We start from the raw sequence: 13,359 nt of genomic DNA, 5'->3' as shown, positions 1-13,359 counted from the left end.
AGAAGCCCAAGGCCAGGAGTGAACCATGGCCACATGTCCCTGCATCCCTTCAGTACCTCACACCCTGAGTCCTGCCATACTCCCAACGACCCAGGAAGAAAGCCCACGTGATCGATACCAACACAACTTGTCAGTGCGAGACTAAACAGGAGACGGGGCCCCAGCGACACGTGCAGCAAGCAGGAAATAAAAACAGGAACAGGGCCAACAGCAACCAGGAAGGAGTGCTCACTGGCTGGGCCAGGGAGGGGTATAAAGGCAGCGTGTCCTACCCCTGACACACGAACACACACATCCACTCAACACACACTCACCCTCCTCCAGTCAACACCAACATGGCCGCCTCCACTATGTCTGTCTGCTCTGATGCTCCCACCAACTCCTCCTGGCAGGTGGACGACTGCCCAGAGAACTGCTGTGAGCCCTGCGGCTGTGCCCCCAGCTGCTGCCAGCCCAGCTGCTGTGTTCCTTGCTGTGCCCCCAGCTGCTGTGCCCCAACCCCTTGCCTCCTCTGCACCCCAGTGAGCTGTGTGTCCAGCCCCTGCTGCCAATCTTCCTGCTGCACACCCTCATGCTGCCAGCAGTCTAGCTGCCAGCCAGCTTGCTGCACCTGCTCCCCCTGCCAGCAGCCCTGCAGTGTGACCCTTTGCTGCAAGCCTGTCTGCTGTGTGCCAGTCTGCTGTGGTGCTTCCTCCTCATGCTGCCAGCAGTCTAGCTGTGAGCCCTCTTGCTGCACCTCCTCCCCCTGCCAGCCCTCCTGCTGTGTGACCCTTTGCTGCAGGCCTGTGTGCTGCACACCCATCTGCTCTGCCTCCTCCTCCTCCTGCTGCTGCCAGCCCTCCTGCTGTGCTCCTGGGTGCTGCAAGCCTGTGTGCTGCAAGCCCTGCTCCAGCCTGTCCCTGCTGTGCCGCCCTGTGTGCAGACCTGCCTGCTGTGTGCCCACCTCCTCCTGCTGTGCCTCCTCCTGCCAGCCCAGCTGCTGTCGCCCAGCCTCCTGTGTGTCCCTGCTGTGCCGCCCTGCCTGCTGCAGACAGGCCTGCTCTGGACACAAGTCCACCTGCTGATGGCCTGTTTCTGGTGCCAGGTGGCTCGGGTCCCTTCCTGGGGCCCCTCTCAACCTCTCCAGTCTGACCCTGATCTGGGATACATTCCCCCAGGATGGAGCCACCCAACCTGTCCCTTGTAACTTGGCCTCTCCTCCTGCTTCCCAGGAGGCCTGCTGATCCTCTGGGCCTCTGTCTCCCCTGTCCCTCTGCTCCCCCCAACCTCAGTCTGTCAACAGTCCATGGCTTCAATAAACTCTTCTAACTACCTGGCTCTCCTGTCATCCTGTCATGCTCTGGGACACGTGGTTCAAGCAAATGTTCATCTCCTTTAGCAGGAATGTTTCTAGGAGGGAAGGACTCAGCTCAGCAATTGACAAGGGACAGTAGCCACCTCCCAGAGGGGAGGGAGATGTCACAGTGTGACTTAAGGTTCCTCTCTCAAAAGTTCAGCCTTCTGTGACCCCTGTAGGTCGCTGGTTACCCCAGGTGTGGGTAGACAGTGCTTCAGTCTCCTATAAGCCACCCCATCAACTGTTCCTTTTGATCTCTCTAGGGCCACACAAGTGAAGCCACACCCACAGCTCCGGGCACAGGGGTCCCTGGGCCTGGGCTGCCTTGTGAGTCCTGCCTATGGGATAATTCACCACAGGGTATACAGAGAGGAACATATAGATTCATCTGGAAATAAAATCATTGTGGGGCTAAAGGGACTTAGGACCAGGTATAGCCCAGCACCCTCCACAAGGACATTGGGACATAGGAACATAGAGACATAGGAATATGGAGACATAGGGACACATCTCTACAGGCTGCATTAGGTCTCCACTCACAAAAGGCCATGGATATCCGATCTGACGTGGAGAAGACCTGGGCTGCAGCTGGTGCACTAGTGAGTGAGCAAGGTGTCACGATCTGGAAACTTCCGCTCTGAGTAGCAGTACCAGAAGCCAGGGAAACCTTGTTCAGTTGACTGTTATCCCCAATGAAGCAAGGATGCTAATGTCCGTGTCCCTATCCCACCCTAGACACCACTGGCTGGGCCATGCCTTCCCTCACTGAGCCCTTCTTGTCCCCCAACCTCGGCCTGCATCCATCTGTACCCAGAACCCCCTGGGGCCAGGCCGTTCACCAGGGTCTCAACCTTCTCCCAGCCCACTTCTCCCTCAGAACAATGGTTTCCACCATTTCCTTCAGCACCCCTCAATCTCCCACACCAGGTACCCCCCATATCCCTGCTTTGGGGACCTCTGAGGACACATGTCCAGTCAGCATGTCAGACTGTACGGACAGCTGTGCTCCATTTTTGTTGAGTAAAAGTTTCTGCTTCACTCTGTGACGTCTGAATCCTGACCCACTCTTTTCAGGAGCAGCTGCCCAGGGCTTCCTCACAACTGCACTGTTGTCTGTCTCTGCCCACTACTACATTAGCTGCTTTGCTCCATGCTGTGACTATTATCTGAGGAGAAGGGAGGCAGGGTTTGAAGGTGTAGTCCTTCATTCGGGGGAAGGGCAGAGCTGAATTTAGCTGCAGCAGCAGGGACATGAGGCACCTGCTCACATCTTAGCAGAAGCAGAGAGAAGACAGGAAGTGACGTCGGGTTATGGCCCTCAAGTCCTGTCCCCAAGGAGATACTCCCTCCAGTCAATTTCTATCTCCCAAAAGTTCATCCTTAAGTCCCGCCCCCTAGGGAGCTACTTCCTCCAGTCAATTTCTATCCCCTAAAGGTTCCACAACTTTAGCCTCTGTAACCTGCAGGGACATCGCTCATCCAAGCCACAACCCTCGCAATGGCTTAGAGTCATCTCTCCATAATGCCAGCACGTGCCTATGTTGGCTTTCTGTAGTCAGCTCTTGCAGGAGCTATGTCTCCTGCATTGAGCTGGTGACTGACAGTGTGGGCATCTTGTGTGGCTTTTGGTGACGTATCAGCTCACAAATCATACGCTTATTTTTCTTAAATCCGGTTTATTTGTATTTATATTATTAAAGTACGCGATTCCTGGATGCCATCCATAATATCAACATAAATACGGCCACCTTCTTCCCATTTTCGTTAGAATCGAGCAGAATCCTTAATTTTAGCAGAGCCTATATTATTCTTTGTCTTCGGTGACTCTTTCTGATAACTTAGCTCAGAACCGCACAAACTGTCCCTCGGCTCCCCATTGAGGTTTGAGTGTGAAATGTCCCCCAGGGCTTTCGTGTTTGAACATTGGGTGAGTGGCTGGTAGTGCTGTCTTGGGAGGTTGTGGAAAGTCTGGGACAAGGAGTCTGGTGGCAGGGGAGGGTCTGACAAGGATTCCAGCCCCCGAACTCTCTGCTTCTTGGTTGGTCTGTACAGGAACAGCAATGCGTTCCCACCACCCTGGCTTCCTCAGCCTTGAACTATGGCGAGTCAGGGCAAGCCTGTCTTCCCCTAAGTTGCTTCTCCCCAGTGTTTCCTCACAGTGGCGAGCAGCAGACGACTGGAAGCATCAGTTTCCATTCTTAACATTTTGAGTCATCGCTTGATGGCCAGAGTCATCCCACCTCCTGGTGGATACTTCCTTTTGCCTTTGGGCATCCTCAACCCACACCCTGCTGACCACGGGTGGGTGGGATAATTCTGGATTCTAGCCCCTCCCAGGATCTTTGTGGCTTACTGTTAACGCCTCATACACGCAGGTCTTAGGGTCAAATAATGGGAGTTCTCTGATCCTGTGTGCCTTTCTCAGGTTTGGTTGGCCACTCTGGGTCTTGGACGCATCCCAGGTCTTTAGAGCCAGCCCATCAAAATTGACAGCAAATCCTGCTAGGATTTTAACCGAGATTCCATTAAACCTGTAGATCTGTTAGGAAGGATCAGATGCTTAACACTGTGTCTTTGGGTCCTTGAACATGGTACGCCAGCCTCTCCAGTCGAGCATCTGGGATTTCTTTAATCTCTTCCAGAAATACTTTATATCTTACACGTATTTTTAGCCTGTTTTTTCCTTCTTTTAGTTGATTGCTTGTTTATTTATCTCCAACTCGCAAATTTATCTCCCCCCCCCCCAAAGCTGAGGACCGAACCCAGGGCCTTGTGCTTGCTAGGCAAGCGCTCTACCACTGAGCTAAATCCCCAACCCACAAATTTATCTTTATCTTTATGTTTGTTTGTTTATTCATTGAGACAGGATCTCACTACATATCCCTGGCTGATCTGGAGCTGGCTATGTAGACCAGGCTGGCCTTGAGTTCATAGACATCCATCTGCCTCTGTGTCCTGATGGTGAGATTAAAAGCGTGCACGATGGTACTGCACCATCTGCCACACATGATGGCAATTGTGTAAATATACGGTTCATTTCCTGATGTGAGGAGGGGGTGAGGCATGTCTCGTCCTCTTGCGTTCTCAGGCACCGTGAGATTGGCACCATTTCTCCCATAAAGGCTGGGAATCTGATTGTGAGGCCACTTGGAATTGGTGGCTTCTTTGTTTCTTAATTAGGGTTTTACTTCTGTGAACAGACACCATGACCCAGGAAACTCTTATAAGGTCAACATTTAATTGGGGCTGACTTACAGGCTCAGAGGTCCAATCCATTATCATCAAGGTAGGGAACATGGCAGCATCCAGTCAGGTATGGGGCAGGAGGAGCTGAGAATTCTACATCTTCATCTGAAGGTTTCTAGCAGAATACTGACTTCCAGGCAGCTAGGATGAGGGTCTTAAAGCCCACGCCCATGGTGCCACACCCACTCCAACAGAGCCACACCCACTCCAACAGAGCTACACCCACTCCAACAGAGCCGCGCCTACTCTAACAAGCCACACCTCCAAATAGTGCCACTCCCTGGGCCAAGCATATTCAAACCATGACACGATCTCAAAGACCTTAGATGGTTACACGTGTCTGCCCAAGCCTTCTCTACAGAATCTGCCATCTCCCAGAATGTAGGCAGAGCACAGGCCTCTGGGGACCCCTGTCCACACCAGGCACCATCCCCTGTACTGCTGCCGGCTGGCTGGGAATCTAGACAGTAGCCTCCATTGAATGAGGCACTGAAGAGGGAAGTTTCACTCAGTGTGAACAAGTCTCCATGCTCTCGGGCCTAAGGCAGCCCACCAATGGCTACAACTGCTTATGTGGACTTCAACAATTGTATTAGCTCCTGGACCGGGTGGTATCATTTCCCCGCTATCAGGGTAGGCTAAGGCATTTCCCATTGAATGGGTTCAGGAGCTGTTTTAATTCAGGCACTGTGGGTCACACACTCAGCTTGTGACTGGTGCCAAATACATGAACACCTACTGCCGAGACACCTGCCTGTCCTAGAACAAGAACTTGACAATGGGGGCATCACTTTCTATCCTTCACCCTTTGCAAGCTGAGCTCATCCGCTGATCTGATCGCTGGAGCAGAGTCAGAACCATCCTGGTGTGCTGGCACAGTCCCATCCAAAACAAGAGTCTAGGTTTCTGGAGACATCACAGACTTCCCGGTGTGCCCCATCGCAGTGTGCTCGCCTTTCAATGACAGCCCAAACCCTCCCACACACTGACGGTCTCTGCATTGAGACCCTAATGAAGTCCATAGGTCTGCTCACAGACACATGGCCCAGAGCTCATTCCGGTTGCTTGCACACACTCGAACCGCTAAACGGGACAGTGGCCACAGGTGAACTAAAGCAGCACTTGGCAGGCCCCTGAAGAGGTGTCACCTGAGCTGCTTGGGGGGGGGGGACGCAGAGCATGGAAGGCCTGCTCTAGTTTGATTGGCATTATATAGAGAAGTTGCAGTTACAACGCACGGCCACAGGGGGAGCTGTTCTCTGAACCGGTTCTGAATAGGCTCCAAAGGACAGCGGATTGCTGGCTGCAAAGGGAGAATTAAGAGATACCAGTGAGGACCACGGGAGTCTACACAAGTTCAGTCTGGGTCTTTATTGTTCAGAAAACTCAAGTGTATTCAATGGAGGAGTGGTCTGGCCAAGGTGAAATTGCTTGACTTGGAGAGGGCAGGGGCAGAGAGAGGAGGGCACTGCCATGGTGTGCTGTGGTACAGACATTCTTCTGTGATCTCTAGGTCCCCAGCACTCACTCGGGGACAGGATCAGCAGGTGGACTTGTGTCCAGAGCAGGCCTGTCTGGAGCAGGCAGGGCGGCACAGCAGGGACACACAGGAGGCTGGGCGACAGCAGCTGGGCTGGCAGGAGGAGGCACAGCAGGAGGAGGTGGGCACACAGCAGGCAGGTCTGCACACAGGGCGGCACAGCAGGGACAGGCTGGAGCAGGGCTTGCAGCACACAGGCCTGCAGCACCCAGGAGCACAGCAGGAGGGGCTGGCAGCAGCAGGAGGAGGAGGAGGCAGAGCAGATGGGTGTGCAGCACACAGGCCTGCAGCAGACAGGCACACAGCAGGAGGGCTGGCAGCAGGAGGACTGGCAGCTAGACTGCTGGCAGCAGGAGTCAGAGCAGATGGGTGTGCAGCACACAGGCTTGCAGCAAAGGGTCACACCGCAGGGCTGCTGGCAGGGGGAGGAGGTGCAGCAAGAGGGCTCACAGCTAGACTGCTGGCAGCATGAGGAGGAAGCACCACAGCAGACAGGCACACAGCAGACAGGCTTGCAGCAAAGGGTCACACCGCAGGGCTGCTGGCAGGGGGAGCAGGTGCAGCAAGCTGGCTGGCAGCTAGACTGCTGGCAGCATGAGGGTGTGCAGCAGGAAGACTGGCAGCAGGGGCTGGACACACAGCTCACTGGGGTGCAGAGGAGGCAAGGGGTTGGGGCACAGCAGCTGGGGGCACAGCAACTGGACTGGCAACAGCTGGGGACACAGCAGCTGGGGGCACAGCAAGGAACACAGCAGCTGGGCTGGCAGCAGCTGGGGGCACAGCTGCAGGGCTCACAGCAGCTCTCTGGGCAGTCGTCCACCTGCCAGGAGGAGTTGGTGCAAGCGTCAGAGCAGACAGACATGGTGGAGGCAGCCATGGTGGGGTTGGCTGGAGGAGGGTGAGTGTGTGCTGAGTGAATGTGTGAGGGTGTGTGTATGTGAGGTGCTGAGCCCTTGGCTTTTATTCTCCTCCGTGCCTGTCTCCTTCCTTGTTTGCTGATGCAGCCGTCTCATTAACACCATTCCTTGTTTAGCTGACAACTGTCTCTCATCTTGTAAACACCCTGAGTATATTCACATCTGCTGGTCTTCCTTATGGGTGGCCCCACTCTGAACTGGACAGGATGCATCTTTGCAAACAGGTTCCTTAGAGCCTGTGTGTCAAATGGTCCACGTCTCCACTCCCTAGGACAACACCAGGGAGAGCTATGGGTTGTCGCACCACAGGGGACCTGTGGGTCCCGTTTCTAGAGTCGGTTCTCAGTGCAGAGCGTCTCTGAGTCTCAGCCTGCAGCGTGCAAAGGATCAAGTGATGTCGTTCAGTGACTGTGACACACTGTCGCAGACCCTACCCCTGGGCTCATGTGCAGCCTTATAATGTGGTGGGCCATGCCCTGTAGCAAGGGTCACCCTCGCAGCAGCTGCACCGGGGATGCTACGTCTTGGGAGAGCTTCTCCCGCTGTAGAAGAAGCCGCACCTTGCAAGCTGTCCCTAGATGAGCTGCCTGAGGAAAATGAGGCTCCAAAGTCAAAGAAAAATGGAGGCACTCGGTCTTAAATGTCTCAATGGCCACTCGAGCGAGAAGGGCATCTGCCCAAAGGAACCATCAGGGTACAGCTCCACAGAGCCAGGTTTGCTATAACGGATCTCCCAACGCACAGGTTATGAAGCAAATGTTATTTTGAGTCACACAGCTATAGGGGACATGCACACAGAGCCATCTAGAACTCTATTAGCTGTTAAAAGAGACAAATCTTTACAGGGTTACACAGAAGAAACTTCTTGAATTGAGCTAAAAAATATGTGGTGGGTCAGATATGATACAGTTTGTGTTGTCAAACTCTGTAAATGTTTATGCATATACACACATATTGTATGCATATGTAGAGGATGGATAGATAATGAATGGTGGATGGTGGACGGATGAACAACGGCTAAGTAGATAGTTGAATGGATAGATAAATGCATGGATGGGTGAGTGGGGAAATAGATCAATGAGCAATGGATGTGGTAATACATAGGTGAGTGGATGGATGGATGGATGGATGGATCAATAGATGGACAGATGGATGGATGAGGGTGTAGATGGGTGGATGAGTAGGTAGGTAGCTGGATGGATACATGGGTAGATGGATGAATGATGAATGGATAAATGGATGGATGGAAAGAAGGAAGAAGGAAAGATAGATGAATGAACAGATGGATGGGTGAGTGAATGGGCAGACGAACACATGGATGGATGGATGGATGGATGGATGGATGGATGGATGGATGGATGGATGGATGGTCAGATGAATAGATAGGTGGTTGGATGGATGGATGGATGGATCGATGGATGGTCAGATGGATAGATAGGTGGATGGATGGATGGATGGATGGATGGATGGATGGATGGATGGTGGGTGGGTGGGGAGTGGATGGATGGATGGATGGATGGATGGATGGATGGATGGATGGATGGATAGATAGGTGGATGGATGGATGGATGGATGGATGGATGGATGGATGGATGGATGGGATGGGATGGATGGATGGGTGGATGGATGGATGGATGGATGGATGGATGGATGGATGGATGGATGGATGGATGGATGAATGGATGGATGGATGGGATGGATGGATGGATGGATGGATGGATGGATGGATGGATGGATGGATGGATAGGTGGATGGATCGATGGATGGATCGATTGACTGATGGATGGATGGATGGACCAATGGATGGATGGATGGATGGACGGACGAATGGATGGATGGATGAGTAGACAGGTGGTGGATGAGTGAGTGGTTAGATGGATCATAGGCAAAAAGTCAATCCTTACCATTCATGGATTCTGATTTTTTACTTCCTAACATTTATCTGCATCCCCAAATCTACTTGTGATCTTTCTGTAGCCATCCCTGGATATGCACAGAGCAGGGAACCTTGAGTCACATGTTCCCAACTGGGTGGGAGAAGGTAATAATAAGGCTGTGCCTTCTGGTTCTGACTCATCCAGAAAACAAGCTTCAGCGGGGTCTCCTTGGCACCGTGTTTTCAGGGGTTGTGCTGTCATCTTGCCAGGGAATGCCCCTGGGCTGAAGCCCCATGTGCTGTGACGCAAGTGCCGCAGGGTACCTCAGAGACAGTCCACAAGCTCAGGTTTAGCTCTGCTGCTGGTGTGAGGCCAATGATAATGAGTCTGCCACGTGGATAGCTCAAGGACCACTGGACAGAAGCACTATCAGACAAGCTCCTGTATGGCACATGTGATGACCAAAGAGGCTCATGGAAAACGGACCCTATGTGAACCCCAGCAGCAATTGGTCAGCAAAATCACTGCCAGTGGCTCTCAGATCACAACGACTAGGCTGAGGAGAACGGGCTCTGAGAATATGCATTGCGCATGCGTGTGTGTACATGTAGCGAGACACTGCGCATGCGTGTGCATACATGTAGCAAGACTGGTCAGCGCCGGCATCAGATGAAGCCTAATTCCAGATGCATCCTCTGTACTGGGTTCTGTGTACATATGAGACTTGACTTTAGAGCAGCGGCTATAGACACTCATCCCAGTGTGTGAAGGGCAAGATGGGCGACTGGTGAGCAGAGGGCCTGTGAGGAGAGTGGAAAGCACTGAACAGCAAGACAGAGAGCTCCGTGGGTTCCTGGCCTTGGGGTTAGAACCCGAGAGGCTTGTTTTCAGAATGGGTCAAAACTGCTAGAAACCGATAGCCTTCTTGAACAGGGAGGGGGCAAGCTCATCATCCTGCAACCCTAAGGAGGGTTTGGACTGCAGGCACAGAGCAGAGCGGACAGAGTAGCACAATACAGAGAGGTGTAGGAGCTGAGGAGACACTATAGGGGTGGGAGTTATGGACCAGGCCCTGCACCCTCAATGGCCTTGGATGGGTCACTGAACGCCTCTGATCACCGGACATTGTCACAAAGGGGGTACTAGGCTGAGGACGTCGCTCCACTGGCACTGATTCTTGCAGAGGGAGCAAGGGTCCTGGCAGCCATCTTGGCTGGATGATATCCCTGCAGCTCACCTATGACAGGGCAACCTCACTGCTCACAGAGCCTCACCTAACGCTGATGTCCCATCACTGCTCCCCGCACCACATGCAGGCAGGAAGCGGACCGACAACACCATCCCAGACAAACAAATACCCGGATGACAGCCACAGGGCTCACCAACAAGGAAGGGAGGGCAAGCCAACAACAGCACAGGGGGATAAAAGCTGACAACCCAGCACCTCACAAGCTCACACTCGCTCACTCGCTCCACTCCAACCCTGCTCTGCCATGGCCACCTCCACCATGTCTGTCTGCTCTGATGCTCGCACCAACTCCTCCTGGCAGGTGGACGACTGCCCAGAGAGCTGCTGTGAGCCCTGCGGCTGTGCCCCCAGCTGCTGCCAGTCTAGCTGCTGTGCCCCCAGCTGTTGCCAGTCCAGCTGCTGTGCCCCCAGCTGCTGTGCCCCAACCCCTTGCCTCCTCTGCACCCCAGTGAGCTGTGTGTCCAGCCCCTGCTGCCAATCTTCCTGCTGCACACCCTCATGCTGCCAGCAGTCTAGCTGCCAGCCAGCTTGCTGCACCTGCTCCCCCTGCCAGCAGTCCTGCGGTGTGACCCTTTGCTGCAAGCCTGTCTGCTGTGTGCCTGTCTGCTGTGGTGCTTCCTCCTCATGCTGCCAGCAATCTAGCTGTGAGCCCTCTTGCTGCACCTGCTCCCCCTGCCAGCAGCCCTGCGGTGTGACCCTTTGCTGCAGGCCTGTGTGCTGCACACCCATCTGCTCTGACTCCTGCTGCCAGCAGTCTAGCTGCCAGTCCTCCTGCTGCCAGCCCTCCTGCTGTGTGCCTGTCTGCTGCAGGCCTGTGTGCTGCACACCCATCTGCTCTGCCTCCTCCTCCTGCTGCTGCCAGCCCTCCTGCTGTGCTCCTGGGTGCTGCAAGCCTGTGTGCTGCAAGCCCTGCTCCAGCCTGTCCCTGCTGTGCCGCCCTGTGTGCAGACCTGCCTGCTGTGTGCCCACCTCCTCCTGCTGTGCCTCCTCCTGCCAGCCCAGCTGCTGTCGCCCAGCCTCCTGTGTGTCCCTGCTGTGCCGCCCTGCCTGCTCCTGTACCACTTGCTGAGGCCTCTCCTGGGGTAGAAATTCAGCTTCTGAGTGGACGCTATTGTCATCCTGGAGCTTGTGAGATCCCTCTCCTCTGACTCATGGCTTCTCTGCTAACAGCCAGCAACTGTCTACCTTGCTTCTCCAGGGTCTTACACGGAGGGACCTTGGCTGTCACCTGCTCACCCCCTCCCTCACGTTGGAAGAGGCCCCAGCTCTTACCTCATGAATATCCTAGTCAGGGTTCCTACTGGCCCTCCCAGGGTGGGGAGATCATGGCCCATGTCACAGGGCTTTCAGAAACTGGACTCTGAGCCACCTTCCAGGGTCTGTGACCGGGCTCAATTGTACATCAGCCAACCCTGGCTCTTCTGGGTTCTCAGCCCCTCACCCACTCAGCTGCACAAACTACAATAAACTACTGACAAATTAACCAAGCTTGTCTCCGAGTTCATAGAGCAATGCTTGTGTTCTCACCTCTGGATGCTCAGGAGGGCCCTGAGCCTGTCCCCTCCCACTGTGTCAGGAGCCGGCATTCCTTGTCTGTGGTTATGTCCAGGGATACAATTGTGTTCAGGGACACCGGGGTGTGGTTCTGACTTTGGCACCTATCCTGGAAGTGGCTTGGCTACTCTCGATCTCGTTAAATGACCGCACCCTGGTAGGTGACATCCTGGGAGATGTTCTCTGTAGAGAACTTGGGTCTTAGAGGTTCCTACCATACTGCCTCCCTGGCCTATGGCCTTTATAAAAACAGCATGACAGGATTCCTGCTCTCCTGAAGGATTATGGGAGTTTGGTGCATGAGAGGAGTGTTTGATGACCAGGCCACTGACACTCTGGTCACAAGTCTAAAATCACACCCTGATAGGTGTGCTTGGGCCATCTATCCTTGTTTAGGAATGGGGCATTTCCCCTGGGAGATGTTCCCTTCTCCCCAGGACTTCACCCAAATCTCCTTTTCTTGGCTGGGGGCATCATCTCTGGCCTGCACCCATGGCCTGGTGCAGCCTGTTGCAGTTAGAGCCATGCATCGGTATCTTGACACTAAATTGATGACACTAATAGATTAATAAATCTGCCCCCTCTAGCCCACAGCTCCTCAGAGCCCTTCGTTTCTCTGCTATTGCATCATAGAGACATGGGTGTGGAGGAAGAAGATATGCTTTAGGAAGAAACCCTGGGGGGTTGGGGATTTAGCTCAGTGGTAGAGCGCTTGCCTAGCAAGCGCAAGGCCCTGGGTTCGGTCCCCAACTCCGAAAAAAAAAAAAAGAAAAAAAGAAAAAAGGAGAAACCCTGGGCCCAGAAGGGCTCTCACAGTCTGAAGACCTGGACTCCGCCGGTGGCAGTTACCTTCACGAAGAGTCTATAACTGACAAAGGACTCAAACTTTGAATTTCCAGTAAAACAAAACTAAAGGAACCAGCAAAATGGCAGAGGGAACTTACAGAGGTGGCCTGTGGCCAAAGGTCACACAAGTTGGCCGTCCCCACCCATGACAAGAAGACTTAAATGAAGAAGAGACAGCTGAAACCCTCGGGGTGGCAAGCGGCCAACTGTCATCACAGCCACAGAGGACAGTCACCGTGGGGCCAAAGCACACAGAATGATTGAGAGACTCCCACTGACCCCTGCAGGGAGAGGGAGGGCCATTGCAGTTCTGTGTGTCTGTGACAACACTCGGGGATGAACGAAAGTGCGCTGTCCTACATAGAGGTTCCCTCCGGAGTGGGCAATGCTCCCAGGGAGCTGGGCAGATCAGCAAGTGCTGAGCTGCGTCATCAGGGCCGCCGGGTTCGTGTGTGCTCGGTACATTGTGTTCTGTATCATCTGCTGCTAATTTATAATAAAGCACTAAGAGAAGAGACATTGAAACACCACTCTCCCGAACCACAGTTAATAAAACAAACCCATAACGATAAAAAGAAAGCCACCTTCGGGAAATATAAAGGCATTCTCTCCAGCCAACCCAAAAGTGGACGTGCTGTTTCCCAGAACACAGTTAATGTGGGAGAGGCGGGGCTGCGAACAGAATCAAACCCTTAGGTAAGATAAAGGAACGAGGTTGAAGGTAACTGCGAGTGCAACCCTTGAAGTCACAAGAGCTTCCAAGATGAATTTCTATAAAGGGGAATTTAAAATCT

General features: G+C 53.6%; 3 protein-coding genes and 1 pseudogene across 7 annotated transcripts in view; 2 read left to right on the top strand and 2 right to left on the bottom strand.

Annotated features, from left to right (window-relative positions):
- Tspear (thrombospondin type laminin G domain and EAR repeats) overlaps positions 1 to 13,359 on the bottom strand; it is a 163,417-nt gene that overhangs the window by 57,238 nt on the left and 92,820 nt on the right. The gene's annotated exons all lie outside the window — the stretch shown is intronic.
- Positions 336 to 1,064, top strand: LOC116887105 (keratin-associated protein 10-3-like). Of its 2 annotated transcripts, XM_032888639.1 has the most exons (2): positions 336 to 686; positions 753 to 1,064. In XM_032888639.1, exons 1-2 carry the CDS (start codon positions 336 to 338, stop codon positions 1,062 to 1,064), a joined length of 663 nt encoding a protein of 220 aa, XP_032744530.1. The 2 variants fall into 2 exon arrangements, with proteins under 2 accessions (XP_032744530.1, XP_032744529.1); XM_032888638.1 differs by having other exon boundaries at positions 336 to 1,064.
- On the bottom strand, positions 6,123 to 6,999 carry LOC116887104 (annotated as a pseudogene).
- Positions 10,410 to 11,648, top strand: LOC116887099 (keratin-associated protein 10-1-like). 4 transcript variants are annotated; one of them, XM_032888622.1, is made up of 2 exons: positions 10,410 to 10,747; positions 10,874 to 11,648. In XM_032888622.1, exons 1-2 carry the CDS (start codon positions 10,410 to 10,412, stop codon positions 11,232 to 11,234), a joined length of 699 nt encoding a protein of 232 aa, XP_032744513.1. In that variant the 3' UTR covers positions 11,235 to 11,648. The 4 variants fall into 4 exon arrangements, with proteins under 4 accessions (XP_032744513.1, XP_032744511.1, XP_032744515.1 ...); XM_032888620.1 differs by having other exon boundaries at positions 10,410 to 10,525; positions 10,562 to 11,234; XM_032888624.1 differs by having other exon boundaries at positions 10,410 to 10,766; positions 10,947 to 11,234.

The sequence above is a fragment of the Rattus rattus genome, chromosome 18 (genome assembly GCF_011064425.1).
Source record: "Rattus rattus isolate New Zealand chromosome 18, Rrattus_CSIRO_v1, whole genome shotgun sequence".
Lineage (NCBI taxonomy): Eukaryota > Metazoa > Chordata > Mammalia > Rodentia > Muridae > Rattus > Rattus rattus.
The sequence above is the reverse complement of the archived record's forward strand: the minus strand, read 5'-3'. Positions and strand labels throughout refer to the sequence as shown.

Coding starts and splice junctions, on each gene's coding strand:
- LOC116887105 (XM_032888638.1), top strand. CDS start 336: ATGGCCGCCTCCACTATGTCTGTCTGCTCTGATGCTCCCACCAACTCC.
- LOC116887099 (XM_032888620.1), top strand. CDS start 10,410: ATGGCCACCTCCACCATGTCTGTCTGCTCTGATGCTCGCACCAACTCC. Junction 10,526..10,561: donor TGTGCCCCCAGCTGCTGCCA/GTCTAGCTGCTG, acceptor TTGCCAGTCCAG/CTGCTGTGCCCCCAGCTGCT.